The following is a 26,225-nucleotide window of genomic DNA, read 5'->3' on the forward strand; positions in this document are numbered from 1 at the left end:
CGGTGGACGGGTGTAATTCACAACCTCACCACTAGACGCTGCTAAAACTTACACACTTCACCTTTAATAACAAACAATCCATAGTTTTCACGTGTCGTCACACGCTTATAGGAACGCCCACCTGGAGGGCAAAACAAGGCTCTCTTCCGTTGCCCGCTAGTCATTTTTACCAGGTTTGTAGTCAGTATTAATGCGGTAAGACAGTGATATTAAAATACCAAATTCAATATACACCTTATTGATGTTGCATACTTTGTACAGGAAAGCAGACGAACACACAATATTAGTGCAACACGAGGTTTCTCGTTAGGTGTTTTCCCCATCGAAACCCATTATTAAGAAAACACGTTGCGTTCATATTCTTGCCTCATCTACTCGCCTGTATATAGTACGCATCATCAAAAAGGTGTAAACTGAATTTGATCTTTTAATATCACTGTTTCAGTTCATTACAGCACTTTAAGGGTGGGTTCACTAAGGATTCTTTAGCCTGTCTTCAGTTCTCCTCCGTCTGCGGCTTGATCAGCTCTATAACAGTTTACTGCGTAATTAATCTGTTTAAAATTAAGTGCAACGACTCGATTTAAAATAAAACCCATATCAACAAATCCTTTAAACTTTGCTTAATTTAATACTTATTGGTGCAGCTCACCCGTATAGTGTTTTTCACGTTAAGCGTTTTAAAAACGTCCTGCTGTTTTCAGTGATTAAAATAATGCAGCAGGTGCTGTATATGGATCATACTGTAAGTGCCCAAAACGTGCATCTTGTTCACATATTTTTGTTTTAAGATGGAAATTTGACAGGCTTGTGCTGCAGTTCTATGGCGGTTTTGCCCTCCAAGGCTCCGCGACAGTCACATGACTGAAAACTATGGATTAGATACTAAATCAATTTAATTGTGTATAATTTAAATTTCTGCTCTCTGAAGCAGATGTCTCCAACCTCATCCTTTCCAATCAGCCCACTACATGTCCGCTTGATCCTATCCCCACCCACCTCCTTCAGGCCATTTCTTCTTCTGTTACTCCTGCACTCACCCACATTGTCAACATCTCTCTTCACACCGGGACTTTCCCCACAGCATTTAAGCAGGCTTGGGTAACCCCACTGCTTAAAAAACCCTCTCTAAACCCAGCACTTTTAGAAAACAACAGACCGGTATCCCTTCTTCCTTTCATTGCAAAGACTCTTGAGCGAGTGGTGTTTAACCAGCTGTCTACGTTTCTTGAACAAAACAACCTCCTGGACATCAACCAATCCGGCTTCAAAAGCGGCCACTCAACAGAGACTGCCCTGCTCTCGATTACGGAGGCACTGAGGCAGGCAAGAGCGGCTTCCAGATCCACAGTACTTATCTTACTGGATTTGTCTGCTGCTTTTGACACAGTTAATCACCAGATCCTCCTGTCAACTCTCATGAAGATGGGCATCTCAGGAACTGCTCTCCAGTGGTTCAAGTCTTACCTCTCAGGTAGGTCCTTCAGGGTGTCATGGAGAGGTGAAGTGTCTAAGTCACATCATCTAGAGCTACTGGAGTTCCCCAGGGCTCAGTGCTTGGACCACTTCTCTTCTCCATCTACATGTCATCACTGGGATCGGTCATTCAGAAACATGGCTTTTCCTATCACTGCTATGCCGACGACACTCAACTCTACTTCTCATTTCAACCAGATGATCTACGGTTGGTGTTCGTATCGCTGCCTGCCTAACAGACATTTCAGCCTGGATGAAGGAACATCACCTGCAACTCAACCTTGCAAAGACAGAACTGCTTGTGGTCTCAGCCAACCCAGCACTTCATCACAATCTCTCCATTCAGCTTGGATCATCAACCATAACTCCGTCCAGGACAGCCAGGAACCTTGGAGTTGTGATTGATGATCAGCTAAAATTCACTGACCACATCACTGCAACAACCCGATCCTGTAGATTTGCATTATACAACATTAGGAAGATTAGACCCTTCCTATCAGAGCATGCCACACAACTACTGGTCCAAGCTCTTGTTCTCTCCAGACTGGACTACTGCAATGCTCTTCTAGCGGGCCTTCCGGCATGCACTATCAAACCCTTGCGAGGGTGGTCTTTAATGAGCCGAAGAGAGCGCACGTCACCCCTCTCTTCATCAGTCTCTTCATCAGTCTCTTCATCAGTCTCTTCATCAGTCTCTTCATCAGTCTCTTCATCAGTCTCTTCATCGGTCTCTTCATCGGTCGAGTGGTCTCTTCATCAGTCTCTTCATCGGTCTCTTCATCGGTCGAGTGGTCTCTTCATCGGTCTCTTCATCGGTCTCTTCATCGGTCTCTTCATCAGTCTGCACTGGCTGCCAATAGCTGCTCGCATCAAATTCAAGGCACTGGTGCTCGCCTTCAAAGCAGCCACTGGCTCTGCACCAATATACCTAAACTCACTTGTTCAGACTTACACAACCTCCAGGAACTTGCGTTCTGCTAGTGAACGACGCCTTGTGGTGCCATACCAGAGAGGCATGAAAACGTTCTCACGGAGCTTATCCTGGGCTGTTCCCACCTGGTGGAATGACCTGCCTATCTCAATTCGTGCGGCCGAGTCTGTAGCCATTTTCAAAAAACACCTAAAAACACATCTCTTCCAGCAGCACCTGACCAATCAAGAATAGCACTTATCATTCTATTCATTTTCTGTCTGTCTAATTTATTAAAAAAAATAAAAAAAAAAATAATAAAAAAACTGTCCTGTGTGTTCTGAGCTAGATTAACTGAGACTTGCTACAGCACTTTCATACGGTTGCCCTTGACTGTTCTAGTTGCTTCTTTTGCTCTCATTTGTAAGTCGCTTTGGATAAAAGCGTCTGCTAAATGACTAAATGTAAATGTAAAATGAATCTTCTAGACGCCGTAATCCTAAAGGGACACACTTCTCTACAGAGCACTAGCTACTCTCTGCTCTCTCAGACGAACACATCTTTGTCCTGTGTGGGCCACCGTAGCTTCTCTATGTGCTTCAAAAGGGAGGGGTGAGCGGTGTATGATGCAAAACACTACACCTTTAATTACAAACAATTAGATAATAAATCAATTTAATTGTGTAATTTAATTTTAAGTACACATGTATGCTTTAATTTCAAAAGATTATATTTCAAATCTACATTTACTTAAATTTAGGGCCACACATTTTTTAAAGCCTCACTGAAGTGCCGCATTATTCAATGTGGTGATGTCATTTCCACTGAAACAGGAAGTCAGAGTATGTCAACTAGATTCCCCTTCTGACTTAATATTGATGTGTTACAGTAAAACAGTGATGATCATAATCATGCTAATGTGCTGTAAAGAGCTCGTCATCTCTTCTTCTCATCAGGGCTGTTTCTAATGCAGAGGCTGTCTAACCGCTTGTGTTGTTTGAGCTCCATATCGCTTTAAAATACAGCATTTTGTGTTTATGTTTTGTGGTCTGTGCCGACTCGATCATATGACACACTTTATGATATAATGATATGATATATGATATGATATGATATGATATGATATGATATGATATATGATATGATATATGATATAATGATATGATATATGATTTGACACACTGTGCTATCTCTGTCTCTGTCTCTGACTCGTGTGTCACTGATGTGAAGCCACACTTCAGTCTCTCTAATGGAAAGCATATTTACTGTCTGAATTGTTCACTGTCCTCTATATAGTGCACTATATATGCCTTTCACTGTATAGGAGATAGTGAATGAGTGAACGAGTGACAGATTTCAGATGCAGTCTCAGCGTCTGTTATCATTTACGAGGCGGGAAGCTTCAGATTCTAGAGCAGGATGATGTCATGAACATCTTTCATTCCTATTAGTGATAGAGAGATTGTGTCAAAATTAGGGATGCGCGATATTGGATTTTTGCCGATATCTTTCAACAAATTTTTGCCGATACCGATATACGTTTATTTTTTCCCTTTGTTTGGAAACAAATTTTGACTATTTTGTCAAGACTATCAACTATTTTGAGCAAAAACTTTTTGATTGTGGTTTCAGGTTTCTGAGGTCTCCTTACTAAAAGGATACTTGTTAAAGATAAATACATGTTAATAAAGTTATTTTTATAATAAGAGTATATTAAAAGTTCTGAAAATAACAATAATAGTCAGTGATCTTTCACCCCAGACAGATGCAGGTGTACCTAAATACTGTATTTTTGGATGTGACGTTTGTGCACAGGAAGTGGGGGTGGCATGACTTCAGCTGATGCCGTCTTTAGCTTCAGCTTCAAATAAAACATTCTACAATTATTTTAGAGCTCCTTGAATTATTTTTCATCATCCATTTCCTAAAAATCTTATTACAGATTAATAAAAGCATTTAATTCACAAGTGTCATGCTTGTGATTTATGACATCATTACTGCTTTATTTATTCAGAATAAGAAGTAACTTCAATTTATTTGTGCATTCTACTTTTCATTTTATTACTGTAACAACAGCGCTAAACCCCACTACATCTATATATATATAACATTCTAGAGGCGGGCACTAGGACCTGGAGGAGCTTCTGTTGCTGTGGAGGCTGCGCGCTGGAGAGTGAGGAGATACGATTGGGCTAGTTTCGGGCTTTTTTTTGGCAAGTTTTATGCTTTTTTTGGGCTAGTTTTGTTATGAAAACCTGGCAACCCTGCGTTGATGGTCACGTCGGTTGGGGTAACAGTTTAGGACCCAGGACCAGTAGTGAAAAATGAAAACCATGAGTCAGGAGTTAGATTAATTAAAGAAAAATGTACTGAAGAATAGTTTGCAGTTTCATCAGCAGAAGCCAGCTTCAAGTCTCACGAGGAATCGCTGGCCAGACTCTACCTAACAGAGAATTTTGCCCACCAGTTATACTGGTTACAAGGACATTGATTACATCAACAATAACAGATGGCCTAAGCCTGATTGGCTACAGAGACATAAAAGCCTAAACATTAGTCACACATGTATAGATATGCCGGAATGGCATCGTTTAGCCAGGATGCTTGTCACAAAACCCCTCCCAGAAGGGTAAGATTGGCATCGGACGCCGGAAAGGGCGCCTGCTTGTCGGGAGGGGTTCAGGCCCAGATCAGATAGCTCCAACAAACCTGCACAGAACATGTGAAACACACACACACATACAAGCACTAGGGCATCGCACTCTAGTCAGTGTCAGTGGATTCTGACCTTTATCAAGAGAACACCCAATACCCAAACAAATATACAGCAATCGCTCTCCTTCGCCAGAGAGAGACACACATCCCGGCTGGAGGTCAGAACAGGCAGCTGAGGAGACTAGATTTAAAACTACAAAATCCAAATCATCCTTAAACTAAATATATAAAAGTATAAAATCACACAGAATTACAATCATCTTTAAACTAAACATATGAAAGCAAAGAAAGAGATATTTACTTTGATTATCCTTGATTATTCAGGTTATGGATATAATAAAAAGAAACATTGAGAAGGATAGATGTATAAAAGAAGAGACGCAGGTATCTGACCTGCCCCTTCACGTCCTTCTGTACCGCATTAAAAAATTCAAGGCAGCATTTAAAAACTGTTAATATGTATTTGCTTGTTTTCACTTCAAGAATGAGCGTGCTGACCTGATCTTATCACTAAAGCAGTTATTATAGTTATTGCAGGCGCATATCAACACGTTATCATATCGCCAAGGCATATCGGCATAATTCTTTCATATCGACCAATGCAGATTTTTATATTTTAAGCGTTTATTGGCCGATTCCGATGTCGTGCTGATAATATCGTGCATCCCTAGTAATCATGTATGAGAACAACAGACCTGAACACATTTGTCCAGTGAGCAAACCATAGGGTGATGTTGACATGAAAGAACCAGTCTTCAAGTTCATCTGAAGTTAATGTGTAAACTAGAACTTTATGACACTTCTGAGATGAAAAATACTGTTGTAGAGAATTATAAATATGACTTTCAAATGATGGATTGATGAATTACTGTCTGAATAAATCATCACAGATCTGAGCTATTGTCTTTTCTCTTTCTGTCTTCAGTCTGAGGAGATGCAGTATTACACAGAAACAGAGTCTCATCCTGACTTCAGCTCTGAGATCAAACCCATCACACCTGAGAGAGCTGGACCTGAGTGTGAATAAACTAGGAGACTCTGGAGTGAGAAGCCTCAGTGATCTACTGATGAACCCACAATCACAGCTGGAGAAACTACAGTCAGTATCATTATACTGTACAGTTACAGTGAGATTACAGTTCACTGTTTAGTTCAAGACAACTGGACACGAGTCACATCATTTACACTGAAGCATTGCATCTGCTGGTCTTTGCCATTGGTCACAAATAAAATGAGGCGTCTTGAGTAAATAATTTCATTTAAAGTATTTGAAACAATGAACTGATTGTGTACATATTGTTCTGCAGAAATATCATGAGATTTGAATCTGCTGCTACAATAAACAAAAGAGACAAAAGAGAAATAGTTTAAAAGTTTTAAAAAAGAAAGAGAAGAAACATCAGATTCCAGCACATGGAAACCATGCTAATCTTCTCAGTATCGTTCCAATTTTTAGTATATGTGTTGCCTAGACAGCACAATTATCTCATGTTTAACCACTATCTACACACTGTAAGAGCCAGCGGCAAATTCCCGAATGTCTGTCCGAGATGAAGCTGTTCTCTGCGGGAACACGAGCGCTGACCGCCTGGAGCTCACATCTGCCAAAGCGTCTGAACAAACTGTTAAATAGACGCTATGTTTACATATGATTCACATATTTGAGGTCCAATTAACTACATTCTCACCTAAAAATAGTTAAAACTACATTTCGTGACACAACAGTAGTATGCTTAAAAGTGTATTTGCTTGACCGCCATGACAGTCGCTCGAGCGGAGAGAGATGCAAACGGGGAAACGGTTTGCGTGACGGCACTGGGTGGATATCACACGGCTGGAAAAGGCTCTCAGCCAATCAGATTCCAGAACCAGAAAGAACTGTTGTATAAAAATGTATATATCTTGTATCTGAAGACAAAAGGGCTACAAACAATATAGGACTTCACTGGAGATCCTGCAGTACACAAGACAGCCGATGCACTACAGGAGCTTTCAGAGGAATGATGTTCACTTCTTATGCTCATTGTGTGGCTCATTTGGTTCACAGCTTTACAGACACAGATTCAGTTAACTTCATCACTCATAATGTAAATAATAGTTGATGTTGTGTTATAAATGTATTTTATATGCATTATTCATTTCTGTTCTAGACTGTCAGACTGCAGTATCACAGAAGAAGGTTATAAAGCTCTGGCTTCAGCTCTGAGATCAAACCCTTCACACCTGATAGAGCTGGATCTCACAGGAAATGATCCTGGACCATCAGGAGTGAAGGAGCTCAGTGATTTACTACAGGATCCACACTGTCAACTGAAGACACTGAGGTGAGACGGGATCAAATAATACATAATGTGCAGGTGAAATGTTTATAGAAATATTATTTCACTAATAAAATGTGTTGCACAGAAGCCAATTCAAGATAAACAATTCCACAATGTTTCCCATTAGAATCAAATGCTGTTTTTCATTACACCATGTTTAATTCAATTGATTTTTGCTTAATTTTCCCTTCTGCAGGTTTTTGAGTCCTGCTGCAGATGAAGCCTGTCAGTATGTGAGAGGAATTGTGGGTAAAAACCCGTTACTCCTGAGAGAGCTGGATCTGAGGGATCATGATCTAGGAGAGACACGAGTGAATCAGATCTCTGCTCTACTGGAGGATAAACACTGCCAGCTCAACACACTCACGTGAGGATTGTGTTTTAATGCTTTAAAGGTCCCGTTTTTCCTGTGTTTTTGAAGCTTTGATTGTGTTTACAGTGTGCAATATAACATGTGTTCATGTTTCGCGTGTAAAATAACACAGTATTTTTCACACAATTGAATTATTTGTATACCGCTGTTTTCACTGTCCTAAAAACGGCTTGATGATTTCCTTATTCTATGAAGTCCCTCCTTCAGAAATACGTAACGAGTTCTGATTGGGCCAGCGGTTCCCATGTTGTGATTGGTTGCCCGGAAAGGTCACGCCTCTTACCATAACGGGGAGATGCATGTGCTCAAAGTACAGTCCCTGAAGGCCAAACAAAGGTGATTTGGCTCCGGGATGAAAATAACAGCATCTCGATGACATGGCGACAAACTCACTACAAACGCAACACTTCCTCTTCTCCACGTGGGAGAGCAACTAGACCACGCCCCCTTTTTTGCATATTCTTGTGGGCGGAGGTTAGTCGACAAACTGTTCTACTGACGTCATTAAAGCAGGAAGTACAGAGATGTAGAACAAACCGGCCGTTCGCTGTAGGCTTTGAAAGGGAACTTCTGTTAAATAAAATAACTCGCTTGGCATTGAACTTTGAGCTTTATAATTTTACAGGTATTATTTATGCTCTAACAGCAACATTACAAGTCAAGTCAAGTCAACTTTATTTATATAGCGCTTTTAACAATGTAGATTGTTTCAAAGCAGCTTTACAGTGTTAAACAGGAAAATAATGCAGCATAATTTTATTCAGCTGTATAGCCATTCTGGAAAAATTTCAAGTATCATACAGTGACAGTGTGGGCTTTAGATCAATAATTCGATCAGTAATTTAGTTTAAATGGTTAATTTAGTTTATTATTTAGATTTATTTCGATGTTTAGTTGAAAAATTTAGTGTCCCCAACTGAGCACGCCAAGCCAGAGGCAACAGTGGCAAGGAAACCAAAACCCCATCAGGTGACCTAATGGAGAAAAATAAACCTTGGGAGAAACCAGGCTCAGTCGGGGTGCCAGTTCTCCTCTGGCCAATTAACAAACAGCGTATTATTATTATTATTATTCTGGCAGCTTTACAGCTCGGAGGTCATAATAGATCAGAATATTCGAGGGACCGGGGGCAACATGCTGGAGACGGGTTTATTGAGGATGATGTTGATTAAATAATTATTAAAGTGCAATATTCGAATGTTTGGAGGCAACATGCTGGAGACGGGTTTATTGAGGATGACATATCGATTTAAGTATTATTTAATTGTAATATTCGAACAATCTGAGTCAACACGCCGGAGACGGGTTTATTGAGATGCCGTGTCGATGAGGCAGTTTCAGGGGGAGTCTAATCACGGTCTCTCAGACACTTCGGGGTCCTGTGTTGGTCTTCTCTGGGCGCAGGTCCACCATCTGAACTGGATACGGCCTGGATCCGGCTGACTGCAGTAAACCTCGGGATAAAACAGAGAGACTATCATTAGCGTAGATGCCATTCTTCTGATGATGTAACGAGTACATCAGGTGTTATGGGAAGTGTTCCCGGTTCCGGCTGACCTAGTTAATGCAGCCTAACAATCATTTCATTGAAAAAGTGTTTTATGTGTATGCCACAGTAAAGAGATGTGTTTTTAGTCTAGATTTAAACTGACAGAGTGTGTCTGCTTCCCGAACAATGTTAGGAAGACTGTTCCAGAGTTTTGGAGCTAAATTGGAAAAGGATCGACCGCCTGCAGTTGATTTGGATATTCTCTGTATTATCACCTGGCCAGAGTTTAGAGAGCGCAGTAGACGTGATGGAGTATAATATGTTAAGAGCTCGCTCAAGTATTGGGGAGATAAACCATTTAGTGCTTTGTAAGTAATAAGTAAAATTTTAAAATGTATGCGATGTTTAATAGGCAGCCAGTGCAGTGTTGACAGAACTGGGCTAATATGGTCATTCTTCCTGGTTCTAGTAAGAACTGGAGCTGCTGCGTTTTGGACCAGCTGGAGTTTATTTATTAAGCGAGCAGGGCAACCACCCAGTAGAGCATTACAATAATCTAACCTTGAGGTCATGAACGCATGAACTAACTGTTCAGCATTTTGCATTGAGAGCATGTGCCGTAATTTAGATATATTTTTAAGATGGTAGAAAGCAGTTTTACAGATGCTAGAAACGTGGCTTTCAAACGAAAGATTGGTATCAAAGAGCACACCCAGGTTCCTCACTGACGACGAGGACTTGACAGAACAGCCATCAAGTGTTAGACAGTATTCTAGGTTACACACTAACTAAAGTTTGAAAAATGGGATCACGAAGAACAGGACCTTTAAAATCTCACATTACTTCTAATGTTTTGTTATAGTCTTGGATAATAACATTTTCCTCATTTCTTTGAGTCAGTTTTTGTTAAATTCAGCAACCAAAATAACACAATAATATATATTTTGTGTTTTAAAATTAACCACATTTTTAATGATTTCATTTAAAAGTAATGGCTTATAACTCTACAAAAAACAAGATATTTACAAGTGCATCTCATATCAAGGTCTCATTTGATAGAAAACCATTCACATTTTGAAACAAATATATTTTGATCATGTTTGGAAGCTCTTATGTTACATCACAGAAAACCTCAGATAAAGTGATGCAATTTATTGATTTATTTTGTTATTACTGATGATTGACATGATGACTATTTACTGTCTGAGGAGGATATTTCTGAGAATCAAGTTTCATAAAAAAATATCTTGGCCATTTCTATCGACACACACCGCGGGTCCCTTACAGTGAAGCCGCCATTTTGTGCCGTCATGTTTCTACAGAAGCCCTAAAGGGACACACTTCTCTACAGAGCACTAGCTACTCTCTGCTCTCTCAGACGAACACATCTTTGTCCTGTGTGGGCCACCGTAGCTTCTCTATGTGCTCTGAAAGGGAGGGGTGAACGGTGGACGGGTGTAATTCACAACCTCACCTCTAGATGCCACTAAAACTTAAACACTTCACCTTTAATAACAAACAATTAGATACTAAATCAATTTAATTGTGTATCATTTAAATTTAAGTACACATGTAAGCTTTAATTTAAAAAGATTATATTTCACATCTACATTTACTTAAATTTAGGGCCGCTCATTTTTTTAAAGCCTCACTGAAGTGCCGCATTATTCAATGTGGTGATGTCATTTCCACTGAAACAGGAAGTCAGAGCGTGTCTACTAGATTCCCCTTCTGACTTAATATTGATGTGTTACAGTAAAACAGTGATGATCATAATCATGCTAATGTGCTGTAAAGAGCTCGTCATCTCTTCTTCTCATCAGGGCTGTTTCTAATGCAGAGGCTGTCTAACCGCTTGTGTTGTTTGAGCTCCATATCGCTTTAAAATACAGCATTTTGTGTTTATGTTTTGTGGTCTGTGCCGAATCGTTCATATGATACACTTTATGATATCACATTTACATTTAGTCATTTAGCAGACGCTTTTATCCAAAGCGACTTACAAATGATATGATATGATATGACACACTGTGCTATCTCTGTCTCTGTCTCTGACTCGTGTGTCACTGATGTGAAGCCACACTTCAGTCTCTCTAATGGAAAGCATATTTACTGTCTGAATTGTTCACTGTCCTCTATATAGTGCACTATATATGCCCTTCACTGTATAGGAGATAGTGAATGAGTGAACGAGTGACGGATTTCAGATGCAGTCTCAGCGTCTGTTATCATTTACGAGGCGATAAGCTTCAGATTCTAGAGCAGGATGAGGTCATGAATAGGGTTGGGTACCGAAATCCGGTTCCAATATGGCACCGGTACTTATATAACCGGTATGTACCAGACCGAATCAGAACGCAGATTTCGGTTCCTCATTTCGGTGCCAAAATTCAAACGTGCTTTCGCGTGCTTTGGCTCAGCGCTGGTCACATCACAACTCATGACAACTATTCAGTGTTTTAAACCACATCATGTTTATTCCAGGTTTCAGACATTTAAATGCTCATCAGTAGGCTACTAGCAAAAAACACACACTGATGTCTATGAAAGCGGCTATGACAATCCTTTCAAGCGGTTATAATTTGACTAACGTTACGTGTTTTATTCACTTCAGATACATGCACATTATATAGTAGCTTTATCGTTTACTCTATTCTTCTTCCAGTTCACTGGTCACTTACTTTAAGTCACTTACTTTTTTGAGTTAGCGAGGTACGAAGAACGGGCCCCTGAACACATTTGCCCAATGAGCAAACCATAGGGTGATGTTGACATGAAAGAACCAGTCTTCAAGTTCATCTGAAGTTAATGTGTAAACTAGAACTTTATGACACTTCTGAGATGAAAAATACTGTTGTAGAGAATTACAAATATGACTTTCAAATGATGGATTGATGAATGACTGTCTGAATAAATCCTTTAAAAGCTCAGTTTGATCATCACAGATCTGAGCTATTGTCTTTTCTCTTTCTGTCTTCAGTCTGAGGAGATGCAGAATTACAGAGAAACAGTGTCTCATCCTGACTTCAGCTCTGAGATCAAACCCATCACACCTGAGAGAGCTGGACCTGAGCTGGAATAAACTAGGAGACTCTGGAGTGAAGCCCTTATGTGCCGTACTGGAGGATTCTCACTGTAAACTGGAGAGATTGGGGTGAAGAACTCAATATCTCATCAATAGCCTGAGTTCACACTACATTTATGAAGATGCTATAACTTTACAGAATAAAGAGTTTTCTCATTTCTCTCAATGTAGGTTAATCTGCTGTGATATGACAGATGAAGGTTGTTCTGCTGTGACTTCAGCTCTGAGATCAAACCCATCACACCTGAGAGAGCTGGACCTGAGCGGGAATAAACTAGGAGACTCTGGAGTGAGAAACCTCAGTGATCTACTGATGAACCCACAATCACAGCTGGAGAAACTACAGTCAGTATCATTATACTGTACAGTTACAGTGAGATTACAGTTCACTGTTTAGTTCAAGACAACTGGACACAAGTCACATCATTTACACTGAAGCGTTGCATCTGCTGGTCTTTGCCATTGGTCACAATTAAAATTAGGCGTCTTGAGTAAATAAATTCATTTAAAGTATTTGACACAATGAACTGATTAGGTGTGTTAGCGGTAGCAAGGCATCTCTATTGTTATTCTCCATACTTATTATTATTCTTCTTCTGGACAAAATTTCAGCGCTACTTCTCCCACACCGTTTGTCACAGACCCACGAATGAGGCGTCAAATCCACCGGCTTATTATCAATTTACTCAGCCAACCAATCACTATCTCTGGGTCATCGTGAAGCTATCAAGCCACGCCCTAGCAACCATTTAGAGCTCCCTAGCAACTGATCCCATAGACTTCCATTGAAAAACATCAAAGGGATATCTTTGGATAGAAGTGTCATAGAAACACGAGGGGGGGTTTGTTTGACTTGGGGCATCAACAGCCAATCACAAATCACCTTCAACACTTCCTAACCACGCCCTAGCAACCATTATCAAGCACCCTAGCAACCCAAATCCAAAGAGCTATATCTTTTAATCTGAATGTCATAGAGGCATGGGGGTTGGTTTATATCATTCATACGGGCAAGCAGCCTTTAGAGTATCATCATTGGCAGCTGCCACGCCACTCCATAGCAACCAAACAGAGTACCCTAGCAACCGTTTAGCAAGACCTATATCTCTTCATAAGAACATCATAGAGACGTGGAGGTTGGGTCTTTTGGCTCATGCTAGCAAACTGGACTTTCAACATGCTACACATGCTAGCAGTGAATAGCTACATGCTAATAGTGATTAGCTTAGGGTTAGAACATGATAAAAACAAGTCAAAATGTGCTAGCATTAAAGCTAACAATATGCTAATCATGTTAACATAATGGTAGCATCATGCTAATTGTGTTAGCCTTATTCTAGCAACATGCTAATCATGTTAACATTTGGTTAAAAACATACTAGCAAAACATGCTAATTGTGTTAGCATTATGCTAGCAAAACATGCTAATCATGTTAGCTTATCATGTTAACATCATGCTAATCGTGTTACCTAATCATGATAACATCATGCTAATTTTGTTATCTAATCATGCTAACATCATGCTAATCATGCTAATATCATGTTAACAACATGCTAATCGTGTTAGCATCATGTTAACAAAATGCTAATTGTGTTATCATCATGCAAACATCATGTTAATCATGTTAGCTAATCATGCTAACATAATACTAATCGTGTTAGCATCATGCTAGCAAAAAGCTAACTGTGTTTTTTTACCACTGCAAGCACCACTCACATTTTCTTCAGGAAATCTACATTCTAGTTGTGTACATATTGTTCTGCAGAAATATCATGAGATTTGAATCTGCTGCTACAATAAACAAAAGAGACAAAAAAGAAATAGTTTAAAAGTTTTAAAAAAGAATGAGAAGAAACATCAGTTTCCAGCACACAGAACTAGTGACGCGATTACAAGCAGATTATGGGAACTATAGACTATATGACCACTGGATGTCTTTAATAAGATCATCATCACAGATCTGAGCTATTGTCTTTTCTCTTTCTTTTTATTTATTTATTTATTTTTTATTTATTTATTGATGCTCAAAACAATACACATGTTGTAACAAAAAAAACAACAGAATACGGACAAAACAAAACAAAATAAACAAAACAAAACAAAAACAATTACATTACAAAGTTGCATCAAGCTGCAATGGTCCAAAACCTCTGGGAGAAGGGGAGAAAGAAAGAAAAGAAAAAAAAAGAGGATGGAAAACAAAAGACAAACACAATAGAAAGAGAATAGAAATAGAGTTGTAGTAGAAGTAGTAATCATAATAGTAACAATAATTATAACAACAATAATAATAGTAGCAGTAGTGGTAGTAACAACAATAAGATTGATGATAATATTAGTAATAGTAGTGGTAATATTTCTAATTTATAATAACAATAATGGTACTAATAATAATAATAGTAGTAATAGTATTAGAAGTAGTAATAATAATATTCATGATAATAATAAGAGTGATTGTGGTAGAAACATTTGTGATGTATAATAATAATAATAGTCGTGGTGGTAGTTACAACAATAATGTTCATAGTAATAATAGTAGTAGTAGTGGTAGCATTAGTAATTTATAATAATAGTAACAATAATAATAACAATAATAATAATTATACATTTAGACTAGTCAAAAAGTTTGCTGTGGATACTGTTCTCTAGGTCTGAGCGCCTCTCCACGACCGTCAGTGAGCACAACCAACAGAAACCGCCGACATGGACACCACCCTTCGTCCCTCCGTTCCGCGCCCCCTCCTCCCCGACCGCCAGTGACGCTCAACCCCAAAAGTTAACCCTCTGTGCTTTGTTGAGTCATAACAGGCACCTCCAGACCAAGCTCGCTTAGTTTGGTTGTGACCCGTAAAAATAGAAGGGTTATTATTATTTTTTTATTTTTATTTATTTTATTTTTTTTAATCTGTGGCTTGGACCATGGTGTGCACCAGTTAGCTCCCCAGCCAGAGACACCCTATCCAACTGAGATATTAGTCAAACAGTATAGTATTACATGTGAGGAGGGGTTGGGTCAAAGGCGGTGAGAGGGACGGGCCAGTCAACCCAACCACCGGCTCTGTGATGACCATGTCTACAGGACAAGCCAGTCGCGCCCACCGACACCACCTAGAACGGCGCATGACCCAGATTATTTTATAAAGTAAAATATAAAAATTATGTTTATAAATCAATATTTATATATAATGTTATCTGAAATATTATTTATTTAGAATAAGCAAACGAAAAGGGGAGAAAAATAAATGGAAGAATAAAATGAGTTCTATTTTAATGTCAATACCAATACTACCACCCCTACTACCACCATCATCAACAAATAAATAGCAATTGCAATATTATGCATTTCATACATTGGTAATAAATTAAAGAAGTATAAAAATATATATTAACATATACCTAATACACATACATTTACATAAAAAAAGACATATAGCAGTAAACAATTGTGGAATGATGTATTCAATAATGCTCAGAGGTTATTTATTATAAGTTTGTGAACCTGTGGTTGGGAGAGTGCGGGGGTCTGGGTCCACATAATTTATATGAAGATGAATTAGGAATGGTTTCCAAATATCAAGAAATTTAGGTATATTATTCTTGTTAATGTATGTTATTTTTTCTAATGTGATGTATTCTGTAAGAAGATTGGTCCAGTGATTGATATGTATACAATTTTTGGATTTCCAATTTAGTAAAATTACTTTCTTGGCGATAGTTAGTGATATGAGTAGTGGGTTTTTATATTTGGCTGGGAGATTATCAACTTCTATGCTGTTATTGAGTAAACAGAGTGAAGGGGATGGGGGGATTCTACAGCCCATGATATTGGTGAGTTTTGTGGTTACTGGTAGCCAAAATAAGTGAACTGGTTGACAGGTCCATGTGGCATGAAGGTAGTTGTCTGTGCTTCTCAATGTGCATTGTGAACAACTATCCGTGTCCCTCAAGCCCATTATAAACTTTTTTCTTTCAGTGATGTGAGTCCTGTGAATAACCTTGAACTGTATGAGTTGGAGGTTTGTGTTGTTAGTCATAGAAAATGTGTTGTTACAGATTTCTTTCCAGAGGTCGGTGTTGGGGGAGAGGGTTAAATCCTGTTCCCATTTTGCCATGGGTATTATAATTGTTGCATCATTATTTGATATAAGTTTATATAGTTTGGAGGTTAATTTTTTGGAGTTAGGGATTTTCATTATGTCTTCCATTAGCTTTGAGGGATGAAGTGGATTATTTATTATATTTATCTTGGATTTAATTATAGATTTAATTTGGAGAAACTGCTCTCCCCCAAGACCGTATCTCTGGACTAGTGTTTTGAATGATAAAAATCCGTTATTTGGAAACAAATGATGAAGGTGAGTAATTCCTTTGTGTTGCCATGATGGAAAATTGACCGGTTTATTACACAATTGGAAATCAGGGTTGGACCAGATGGGGGTGTGTCTACATGGTGTAAGTGGTGAATTAGTAATTTTGGTTACTTTCCACCAGGCTGTCAGAGTTGATGCAATTGTAATATTATTGAAATAGTGCATTTTCTTTATTGATTTAGGTAGGAAGGCGAGGTCTGAAACTGAAGTATTTTTGTGTCTTTTCTCTTTCTGTCTTCAGTCTGTGGAGCTGCAGTATTACAGAGAAACAGTGTCTCATCCTGACTTCAGCTCTGAGATCAAACCCATCACACCTGAGAGATCTGAACCTGAGCAGGAATACACTAGGAGACTCTGGAGTGAAGCCCCTATGTGCCGCACTGGAGGATTCTCACTGTAAACTGGAGAGATTGAGGTCAGTCACAGACAAGAATCAAAATGCTTAAAGGGATAGTTCACCCAAAAATGATGATTAGCCCATGATTTGCTCTCCCTCAGCTCATCCTCTGTGTGTGTGATATTCTTCTTTCAGACGAACACAATCAGAGTTATATTAAAAAATGCCCTATAAAGGTCTAACCCTTTAAAATCACTTCAACTTTTAAAAATGTAACCAAAACCGTTTTAATCAACATCTCATGAAGAGCCGAATAATGTGAGCTTTATATTTGTGTAAAATAATTGCTCTTAGTGATTAGAGGTCGACCGATAGTGGATTTTACCGATAACTAGGCTGGACCACACTTGCCGATAACAGATTAATCAACCGATAGTTTTTAAAATGGATAAAAATAAATAAATAAATAAACATAACAGTACTGAACCATGAAAATTGCTAAATTAAATATGTAAAAATGGATACATTAAAAAGGTTCTAACAGAACAAATTCTATAGAAAATAATTTAAACATAAATATTATAAATAAATGTTCCTTTAGCTATCCGCCTGTTTCCAGGGGGCGCTACTGTAAAGAAGATCGTGGGTACAGCTTCCGGTGAGGCGGCGGGAGTAGTTTACCGATGGGATTGTGTGTGCTAGTTAGTGGAGAGGCTAAGAGTTTTTCAGATCATTGGCAAGGTTTCAAAATGATAATTTGTACTATTGTTTTTATCAGATGGTGCCACAAGGGTTAAGTGAAGGTTACTGTGAAGCAACATGAATGACACACACTAAACATTTCTGTTTAGTACATTTATTAGTTAATTAATAATATTACAATACAACAAACATTGTCCTTACTTTACTGACCCTCCACAAAAGAGCTGCTTCATGACTCCAGCAGCGTCCTGGCCCTAACACATGAACCTAACCCTAACCCTAACCCTAACCCTCCAACCCTAACCCTAACCCTAACCCTAGCCCTCCAACCCTTCATGACTACAGCAGCGTCCTGGCCCTAACACATGAACACCCGCGGTCTGTCCTTCACCGGTCACTGATGCTGGAACACATGCCTTATGATGGGATACGTGTAGACTCGGCTCAATGTCCGCTTTTAGATTGTTTCCGACAGATACTGATACGCCTCTGAGCTTTCAAATTGCTCATCGCCTTACCATCACAAGCTAACGTTACTGAATCTAGAAAATAGCTAAAAATGCTACCGTACGTGATCTGAGGCACTCCTTCACGCCATCCTCTCAACCAAATACGTTACCGCGGAGGGTAAAGGCACTGTTGCTTCACCCTTTTGAAAGTTCGTTGAGGTTGTGTTCCCACAGCGTTAGCACATTTGGAGAGCTTGACTGTCAACTATTGAATGTCAATAAGCTGTGTTTCCATCCACCTATTTTTATGCACATTTTGGGATATCGCATAAAAAAATGTTGAATGAAAATGCCAAGATGCGCATGAATTCTATAAATGCGCATAAAAAACGTATGTGCTCGTTTGAGGCAGATACATTTTCTGCGTGCGCATAAACTACGATGGAAATGCATAAAGTCCTGCTTGTTTACTTCAAACCGGAAGACGCTCCCACTTTTGACGCAAGGCCTCATGGGACGCAGGAACCTGTGGATAAACTAGAAAAATGTATGTAAATGTCATAGGTAACTGCAAGGCCCATTTGTTCACAAGGATGTATTAGCTTATTTATCTAGCTCCCATGAACTATATGCATTATGCAATATACATTTTACAGCATGTGTTAATATTTGATCAATACAATTGTACCTTTCATTCATGTTAGTTCATAGTGCATTAACTAAGGTTAATAGATAAAACTAACAATGAACAATACTTATTAATGTTACAAATGGAATATTATTGTAAAGTGTTACCATTTCATATAAACCCAAACAGTCAGCTTTTTTAGAACATTTGGCAAATATCTAATCAAAACAACAAAAAGATGAATTGAAATCCAATACGTTTCTGATGTGTTTATATTTCTGTCGGCTTGCTGGCGATACAGTTTGCTTTCTCAAGTCACGAGTTGTTACATTGTTTTAACTGCTTGGGCTACTGCTAATGGAATGCTAATGCTAATGTCCTCTCAGCCTCGACTACAAAGTTCTCACACAGCGCTGTTCTTTCCCTGCTGATGCAGCATCTAGTCAACAAATGAATGACTTTATAATGATTTGGAAACATGTACTGAAGTGTTCTGTATTCATACTGTTTCACTGTCAGTGTTTTAAACACACATCTGATGTGTGAGCGCTCTCTCTCTGTGCAGTGTGTGCTCTCCGTTCAGCACAGCCTCACATGTTAATATAAACACCGTCAGTGATAGTTGTTATTTGGCCTCTAGAGGGCGCTCTTGTGCTATATAATGCCAGCAGACCTCCTATCGATTTTTGCCGATAACCGATTATTCCACCAATCAACTATCAGTGCCGATGAATCGGTCGACCTCTATTAGTGATGTGTTTAGTGATGTGATGAAGCAGGGTCTGAGCACTCGAGTACCCAGCGCTCGCAGGTCAGTTTAGGCCATAGTGTCACAGACCATATGGTGTGTGTGATCATGTCTTCATCAGTGAGCTTTATATGTGCTGTGCGGCACAAGCAGCTTCTGTCAGTCAGTAACTTCAGTCAGGAATAATGTGTGAGGATAAGATGCTTTCACCACAGAGCAAACAGCAGCGGGAAAACTGCAAACACAAGCATCAAACCAGACAGAGCTTCACTCATTATTATTCTTCACACATTTGATCAAGAAATGATGTGTGTGATAAGAACAGTAACTGTAATAGCATTATAACATTTACACAAATATAATATCAATACGTTGCAGTGAATGTTCCTGCAGAATCTTCTTCCTCTGACTGAAGATTGGGCTCTTATGTTTTCTAAACTGCTCTGTTGTCTTTAATTATATTTTAAACATTTTACCAATGTGGCATATTAACACATTAATATATGTTTAAAATACTTGTCTTTTTTATAAATGGTCTGGTAAGAACTGTGACTGCTGGTAGTTTTAATCTATCTGACACATTTCCTGATATTCTGTCATATTTTCCTTTGTGAGATGAAATTCTGCAGGTGTAAAAGCAGGAGCAGATGTGACACACACGTGACACACATTACCCCAAACAGCCTCTTTATTCTGCAGATCTTTATTTTCTTGAGCAATGCTGTTATGAAGTGCAGATCAAGCTGTGAATGTTCCTGTCAGATTCGACATTGACACAGAATTCATGTGTTCATTCACGCTGGAAGTCTCTCATCACATGATGAGTTCATATTGAGCTGAACATGTCAGAGCCTCTGGTTTGAGATCACACTCTGGGTGAAAGTTACAATCATTTCTCTTTTCTCTTGTGTCTGTCTTTTCTAGCCTTCAGGACTGTGGCATTACAGATGTTTCTTCTTTAACTCAGTCTTTGACAAACTCAAAAGCACTGCAGTTTTTAAAATGGCTTGATCTGAGAAACAATAAGATCAGAAACTCACAGCAGCTCAGAGACGTGATACGAGACTCAGGACTCAAACTGAGGTGAGGAAACATCACTTTACACCACTCACACTCACACACACATGGGGATTTAACTTTAAATGTATTATATTTAAGACATCAATATTTAGAGACAATATGTACGCCAAATAATGTAAGATCAGTAACTAATCTGATTACAGTAGTTTAATGTTGGTTACAGTCTATTACACTGTACTCAAATAACTGAAATATTGATATAATGTGCAGCTTGTTCCACTGAGCACTGATTATGTTCTTCTACTTCCTCTTTCAGCCTATAGGAAGAGCTGGAGCATGAGCACTGGTTATATTGGGCTAAAGCTCAGGAGGAACCAGAGACATCAACAGCTCAAGCAAAGCCACCATCAGATTAAAGATCCTCAGGAGGTTCTCAATATAACACTGTAATAAATGAATATGTGTGATGGTAGTTTAGCTGAGATGCTGCTCTACAGCACTTCATAAATACACTGCCAAACCTACAGCTGTTATGAACTCAAGCTGTTTATATACATGCAGTTTTTCAAATAGCACTGCTTTAACACATGTACAGTTCATCATACCAGCTCTTGTGTATTATCATTTATAATGAGTACTAATGCATACAGGAGGAAGAGATTCAGACGTTCAGATGTAATAACGCAGCATCAATAGAAACACACACACACACATGATGAGTAATGTTGACTGGTTATTGTTGATTTAAGAGCTGAAATAGAGGAGGAAGAGCCTGATCTGAGCTCAGATGAGCTGCATTAGCAGGAATGGGAGTCTTTAGTGTCCTACATCATACTAATGTTGGGATTAAACTCATCTATAATGAAGAAATTAATATTTTAATTCTCAAATGTAGTACTTAAATATATATATTAAATCATTAAATACATGTACAGAGATTTAAATCAATCAAATGTATATTTCTTTATACCACTGGTATTATTATCATTATTTTATTTTATTTTACATTTGTATTTCTTTATTTTATATACAGAATATCTATTTTTAAATGTGTATGAGGTTCTGTCTGTCTCATAATGCAGAAATATGTCTGTGGTCATCAGACTCAAAGCTTTGACTGTCCTACAGTGAGAGATGATGAAGTTTCCCACACCAGCCCAGACTCAGATTCAGCTTTAGCAGTCACAGCATTCATGAACCATAATCCACCGCATTCTAGCTGTCGCCAGTCTAGCTACATTCAATCCTTTTTGTGCAGCGAGTATAATTTTCTCTCTTGCCATTGTATGTATTTTAAAATGTATTGGTATATTGTGTAAATATACAAATAAAATAATTTAGTTTGGTTTGAAGGGTTCATTTGTTCAGTAGATGCAGCAGCAGATGCAGAGATTCTCCTGTGAAAGCTGTAGACCTGAAACAGAAAAAGCAGTTTCTCAAGCTCACCACTAGAGGGCAACACAATATCACAATATCATGTGAAGCAGAAGCAATCAGTTTAGCCCAGGCCAAATCTCCAGCAAAACCAGTTCTGTCTGTGATTGCTTTTCCTGTGATCCATTACTCCGTTCTGTGCTCCACTAGATTCCCTAGATCTGATTACAGTATAATACTGCAAAGCAATTTACAGCTAATTGTTGTGTGTGAAATACAGTACAATTTGTAGTTTTTTTTACAGTAACATTGAAATAAACTTGTAGTTTATTTTACAGCAATATTTTGTGATTTTACTGAAGTACAGTACACACTGAAAGAAATATAACTTGTAGGATTTACTTTATAAAATCCTCGTAACACATTTTGAGTAAATGTCACTGCTACTGCTCTGTGCTAACCTGTTATTATCAAGTAAAATCTACTCACTATTGAACTTAACATTCATGAAGTGATTGAGCAGATATTAATAACATTTCATTTCACATATAGTATTAAAAACGACTTTTCTAAGGTAAGTAGCTAAATTTAACAAACTTTTAACTCAAATAATTTAACAAAGAATCGCAGCACTTGTATATTAATAACTTAAGTCCATGATTTTTTTTTTTTACCGTATTTATTAAATAATATTTAAATTAAATGAATTAAATTAAATAAACATATTTGTCACAATAAAACAATGCAAATGGTTGATCATTTACTGATTTGTTCATTATTATCGTTGGCATTCATCAGTGGTTATTTATAACATTATTTTTTATATTTTTAAATTTATATTTATATACATTATTTATATAAAAAATTGTATTATAATAAATACATCACTGATGAATTTGATATTTTTTATATAAGAATACATTTCTGAAATGGCAACAAAAAAAATTACATTAGTAATACACTAGATGGCGTCATCACGTGATCAATTCTAACCAATGAGACTGCTGGAACTGCACCGCTAATGAGCTCAGGGCTGCGTTCAGCCCCGACAAAACGTTGCAAAACGTTTTTTAAACGGAAACGGTGCTGCGTTGAACACCCTGTTCTGTTGACGCAAGAGTTGTAACTATGGCAGCCGAGAAGGCCATTCTTTGTGTTCTTTTTGAGGAATTTTTGGAGCCTGATGAAATCGATATAAATACGTGTTTAATACTGCAAAATACATGCAATCACTGCCCTTGCCGTCCAGAATAAAAGACAACATCCCAATCCCATTTAATGAACCTTTTTCATCTCCTAGTAATCAATTCTAACTTAAATCATTTTATTTCTAGTTCTTACTTTTTTAATAGCTTGTATTTTCTTTCTCACTTTATGTCAAGCAATTACCATATATGAAATTTGGTATATAAATAAACTTGCCTTGCAATTAAGCTAAATATATAAATAAATACATCATCATGTTGATTATATATATATATATATATATATATATATATATATATATATATATATATATATATATATATATATATATATATATATATATATTAAACTCTTACGACAATCATGTCTTCTAATACCAGCGGACACATTAAACAACTTTACTTCCATTGTGTGAGCTGTCTCTTTAATACTGCGTGGTTTATATACATTTTGCCGCTGATTGGGCTGTCATTTTTGACACACCCACCAAACGAGGAACACCCACCATGTTTCCAGGAAACATGACCGTAGCAAAACGTTGCGCACCGGTTTGAGCTTTGAACGTGCCCCAGCTGTCATTCCGGATTCGACTGGGACCGCCAAACTCTGCCCTAAACAGGTAATGTTAAGCTTTTTAAAGGGGTGGTAAACCACGATTTCACTATTCTAACTTTAGCTAGTGTGTAATGTTGCTGCTTGAGCATAAACAACATCTGCAAAGTTACAACGTTCAAAGTTTAAAGCAAAGGGAGATATTTGCTTTTAAAGAAATCAGTTTCTAAGAACTACAGCAAACGGCCAGTAGGCGACTACACACATTCCTCCAGGGTTGGTGACATCACCAGCCCCAATATTTACATAAACCCCTCCTCCGAGAATATTAAATAAGGGGGGGTGAGGCCATTTTGTATTGCGGCGCTGTTGTGGTATAGTTAGGCTGGAGTGTTGTTGCCGCGATGCTTATTTTCATGTTATTTTCATCCGGATTGCAGGTCTGGGGCACTTGCTCTGTTCAGCCTTCATAGGGACGGGGGTGCGTTGCAGAGCGTTTAACATACAGCATGTTATATGCACGTGTGTTTGAGTCAGCGGGGAATCAGGCACGCGGGGCTCCTGCAGCACAACAGAGGAAACATCCACCGTCTTCGCGATTTCAATGCCAGATTTGCACAACGTCAGCTGCGTGAAAAAAACACTGCCGGTGCGTGGATGCACGACGCGCGCGCTGCACATTTCATGGAGGACAACACAAACTTCCACAAACTTCGCGAGTTCAATACAGGATATGCACAACGGCTTGTCCTGAAAGCTGGATTTACAAACAGAAGCTGTTTACGGGCCACAACCTGTAAGTCTGATTTATATTTCATCGATGTGTTTTCCTGTAATATGTTGTAGCAAGGAAGTAAACAGATGACAACACTGTTCTGCAAACCAGTCTGTTAAATGCTCATTCATACTTAACGTTATCCGACGAACACCTAACGTTACAAACACTAACATTAAAATCTCAACAGCGAACCTGACATTAGTGTAAATGATTCTTTGATTAGAGCTTTTATTTATTGTTTATCTACAGGCATGCTAAACATGGTTCTGTGTGTGATTTGGCTAACTTACTAGTTAAAGCCAGTGCTTAGTGTTCGTTTTGGGTTAGTTCTTGCGACAGATATTTGGCTATAATCGTTCTAAAAATACAAAAGTTAAAGTGCCATTCAGAGGCGATCACTATAGATCCGCAGTCTTTACTCTTGAGGACTGAACAGGTTCTGCTCGATCATCTTCACTCAAATGTTCTGGGTCTGATTCGGGCTTAAATGGTTTTATTGACGCAAGCACAGCCTCCGGTAAGGGGCGTGACTTTTCCGACAAACGTACACTAGGCGGTTAGCGAATCACAACACACTAGGCCAGCTAACCAATCAGAGCCCACTGCGTATTTTTGAGGGACTGGCTTCATACAACCCGGAAAGCATCAGACCGTTTTACAAGGAGGGACAGAGCAGTGTAGAATAAAGGTCAAATATATGAAAAATAAGGCAATTTTTTTTAAAACGAAGCATGAACACATGTTACAGTGCACCCCACAAACACAGTCAAGCCTTCAAAAGAATGTGGTTTACCACCCCTTTAAGTTTCCATATTAATATGTGAGTTTCCTATTATAATTAGAGAAACAGGCCAAAATGGTAACGTATTAATCGATATTAAACTACACTCTCTCATTTTAGTGGTTTATCTGATTAATGTTATACTCTCCTGCCGTTTAAAGTTTAAATGACTAACGTTTATAACGGTCAACTAGGCCATTTTCAGTTAATCTCTGAGGTAATTTAAAACTGCTTGAATTCATTACTTTGAATTGTTTTACGTCCATTTTGGTGTTAATTTGATGTATTGTTGTTTTCCAGTTGCTATTTTAGCGAACTACTAACGAACTAGCTAACGTTAGTCATATGGCGGAGTCAGTCATGATTGTGTTTTAAAGATTTAAAAAGCGACGTAAACGAGGATTCATGTAGCGTAAATACAATACACAAGTTACACGCTCTTATTAATCCTCGTTACATATGATTATGCCATAATTAATAGACAAACACTGCGCGCTGACAGTTCAGACCAAACCATATATTTACATAGCCTAACGTTACATGTGATTTTGTATTTTTATAAAGCTCCGGTCATATTGCTATCATGTTAACGTGACCTAAAAATAACAGATTGTACAATTATTACTTTGTACGCGTTGTGTCTCACACACACACACACACACACACACACACACAAGCTGGCGCGTGCACGGGGAGAGAGAGTGAAAGAGTGGAGAGACTCATTGGCCTAATGCTATATATTATCCGAAAACATGATTGATAACTGTCAAATGAAATCAGCTGTCTGTAATATTTAATTAATTATGAAAAGATACAACTTTAGCGCAAATAAAACATTTAGGCCATGACATAATATTCGCGCTAATTAATAATGTAATGATTTCTCTTGAATACAGTTCATCAGCACGTT

General features: G+C 38.3%; 1 protein-coding gene across 5 annotated transcripts in view; it reads left to right on the forward strand.

Annotated features, from left to right (window-relative positions):
* Positions 1-22,337, forward strand: part of LOC307135764 (NACHT, LRR and PYD domains-containing protein 12-like) — a 57,875-nt gene extending 35,538 nt beyond the window's left edge. For 3 of the 5 annotated variants that reach the window (XM_079832405.1, XM_079832406.1, XM_079832407.1), the window contains 8 exons: positions 6,027-6,200; positions 7,252-7,425; positions 7,619-7,789; positions 12,265-12,438; positions 12,541-12,714; positions 16,982-17,155; positions 20,529-20,687; positions 20,941-22,337. In XM_079832405.1, coding sequence (XP_079688531.1) covers positions 6,027-6,200; positions 7,252-7,425; positions 7,619-7,789; positions 12,265-12,438; positions 12,541-12,714; positions 16,982-17,155; positions 20,529-20,687; positions 20,941-20,947 — 1,207 coding nt within the window. In that variant the 3' untranslated portion in view covers positions 20,948-22,337. The remainder of the gene's footprint in view (positions 1-6,026; positions 6,201-7,251; positions 7,426-7,618; positions 7,790-12,264; positions 12,439-12,540; positions 12,715-16,981; positions 17,156-20,528; positions 20,688-20,940) is intronic. The other 2 variants (XM_079832408.1, XM_079832409.1) reach the window with 2 other exon arrangements.
* The last annotated feature ends 3,888 nt before the right edge of the window (positions 22,338-26,225 follow it).

Source organism: Gobio gobio (genome assembly GCF_949357685.1).
Source record: "Gobio gobio genome assembly, chromosome: 13".
Taxonomy (NCBI): domain Eukaryota; kingdom Metazoa; phylum Chordata; class Actinopteri; order Cypriniformes; family Gobionidae; genus Gobio; species Gobio gobio.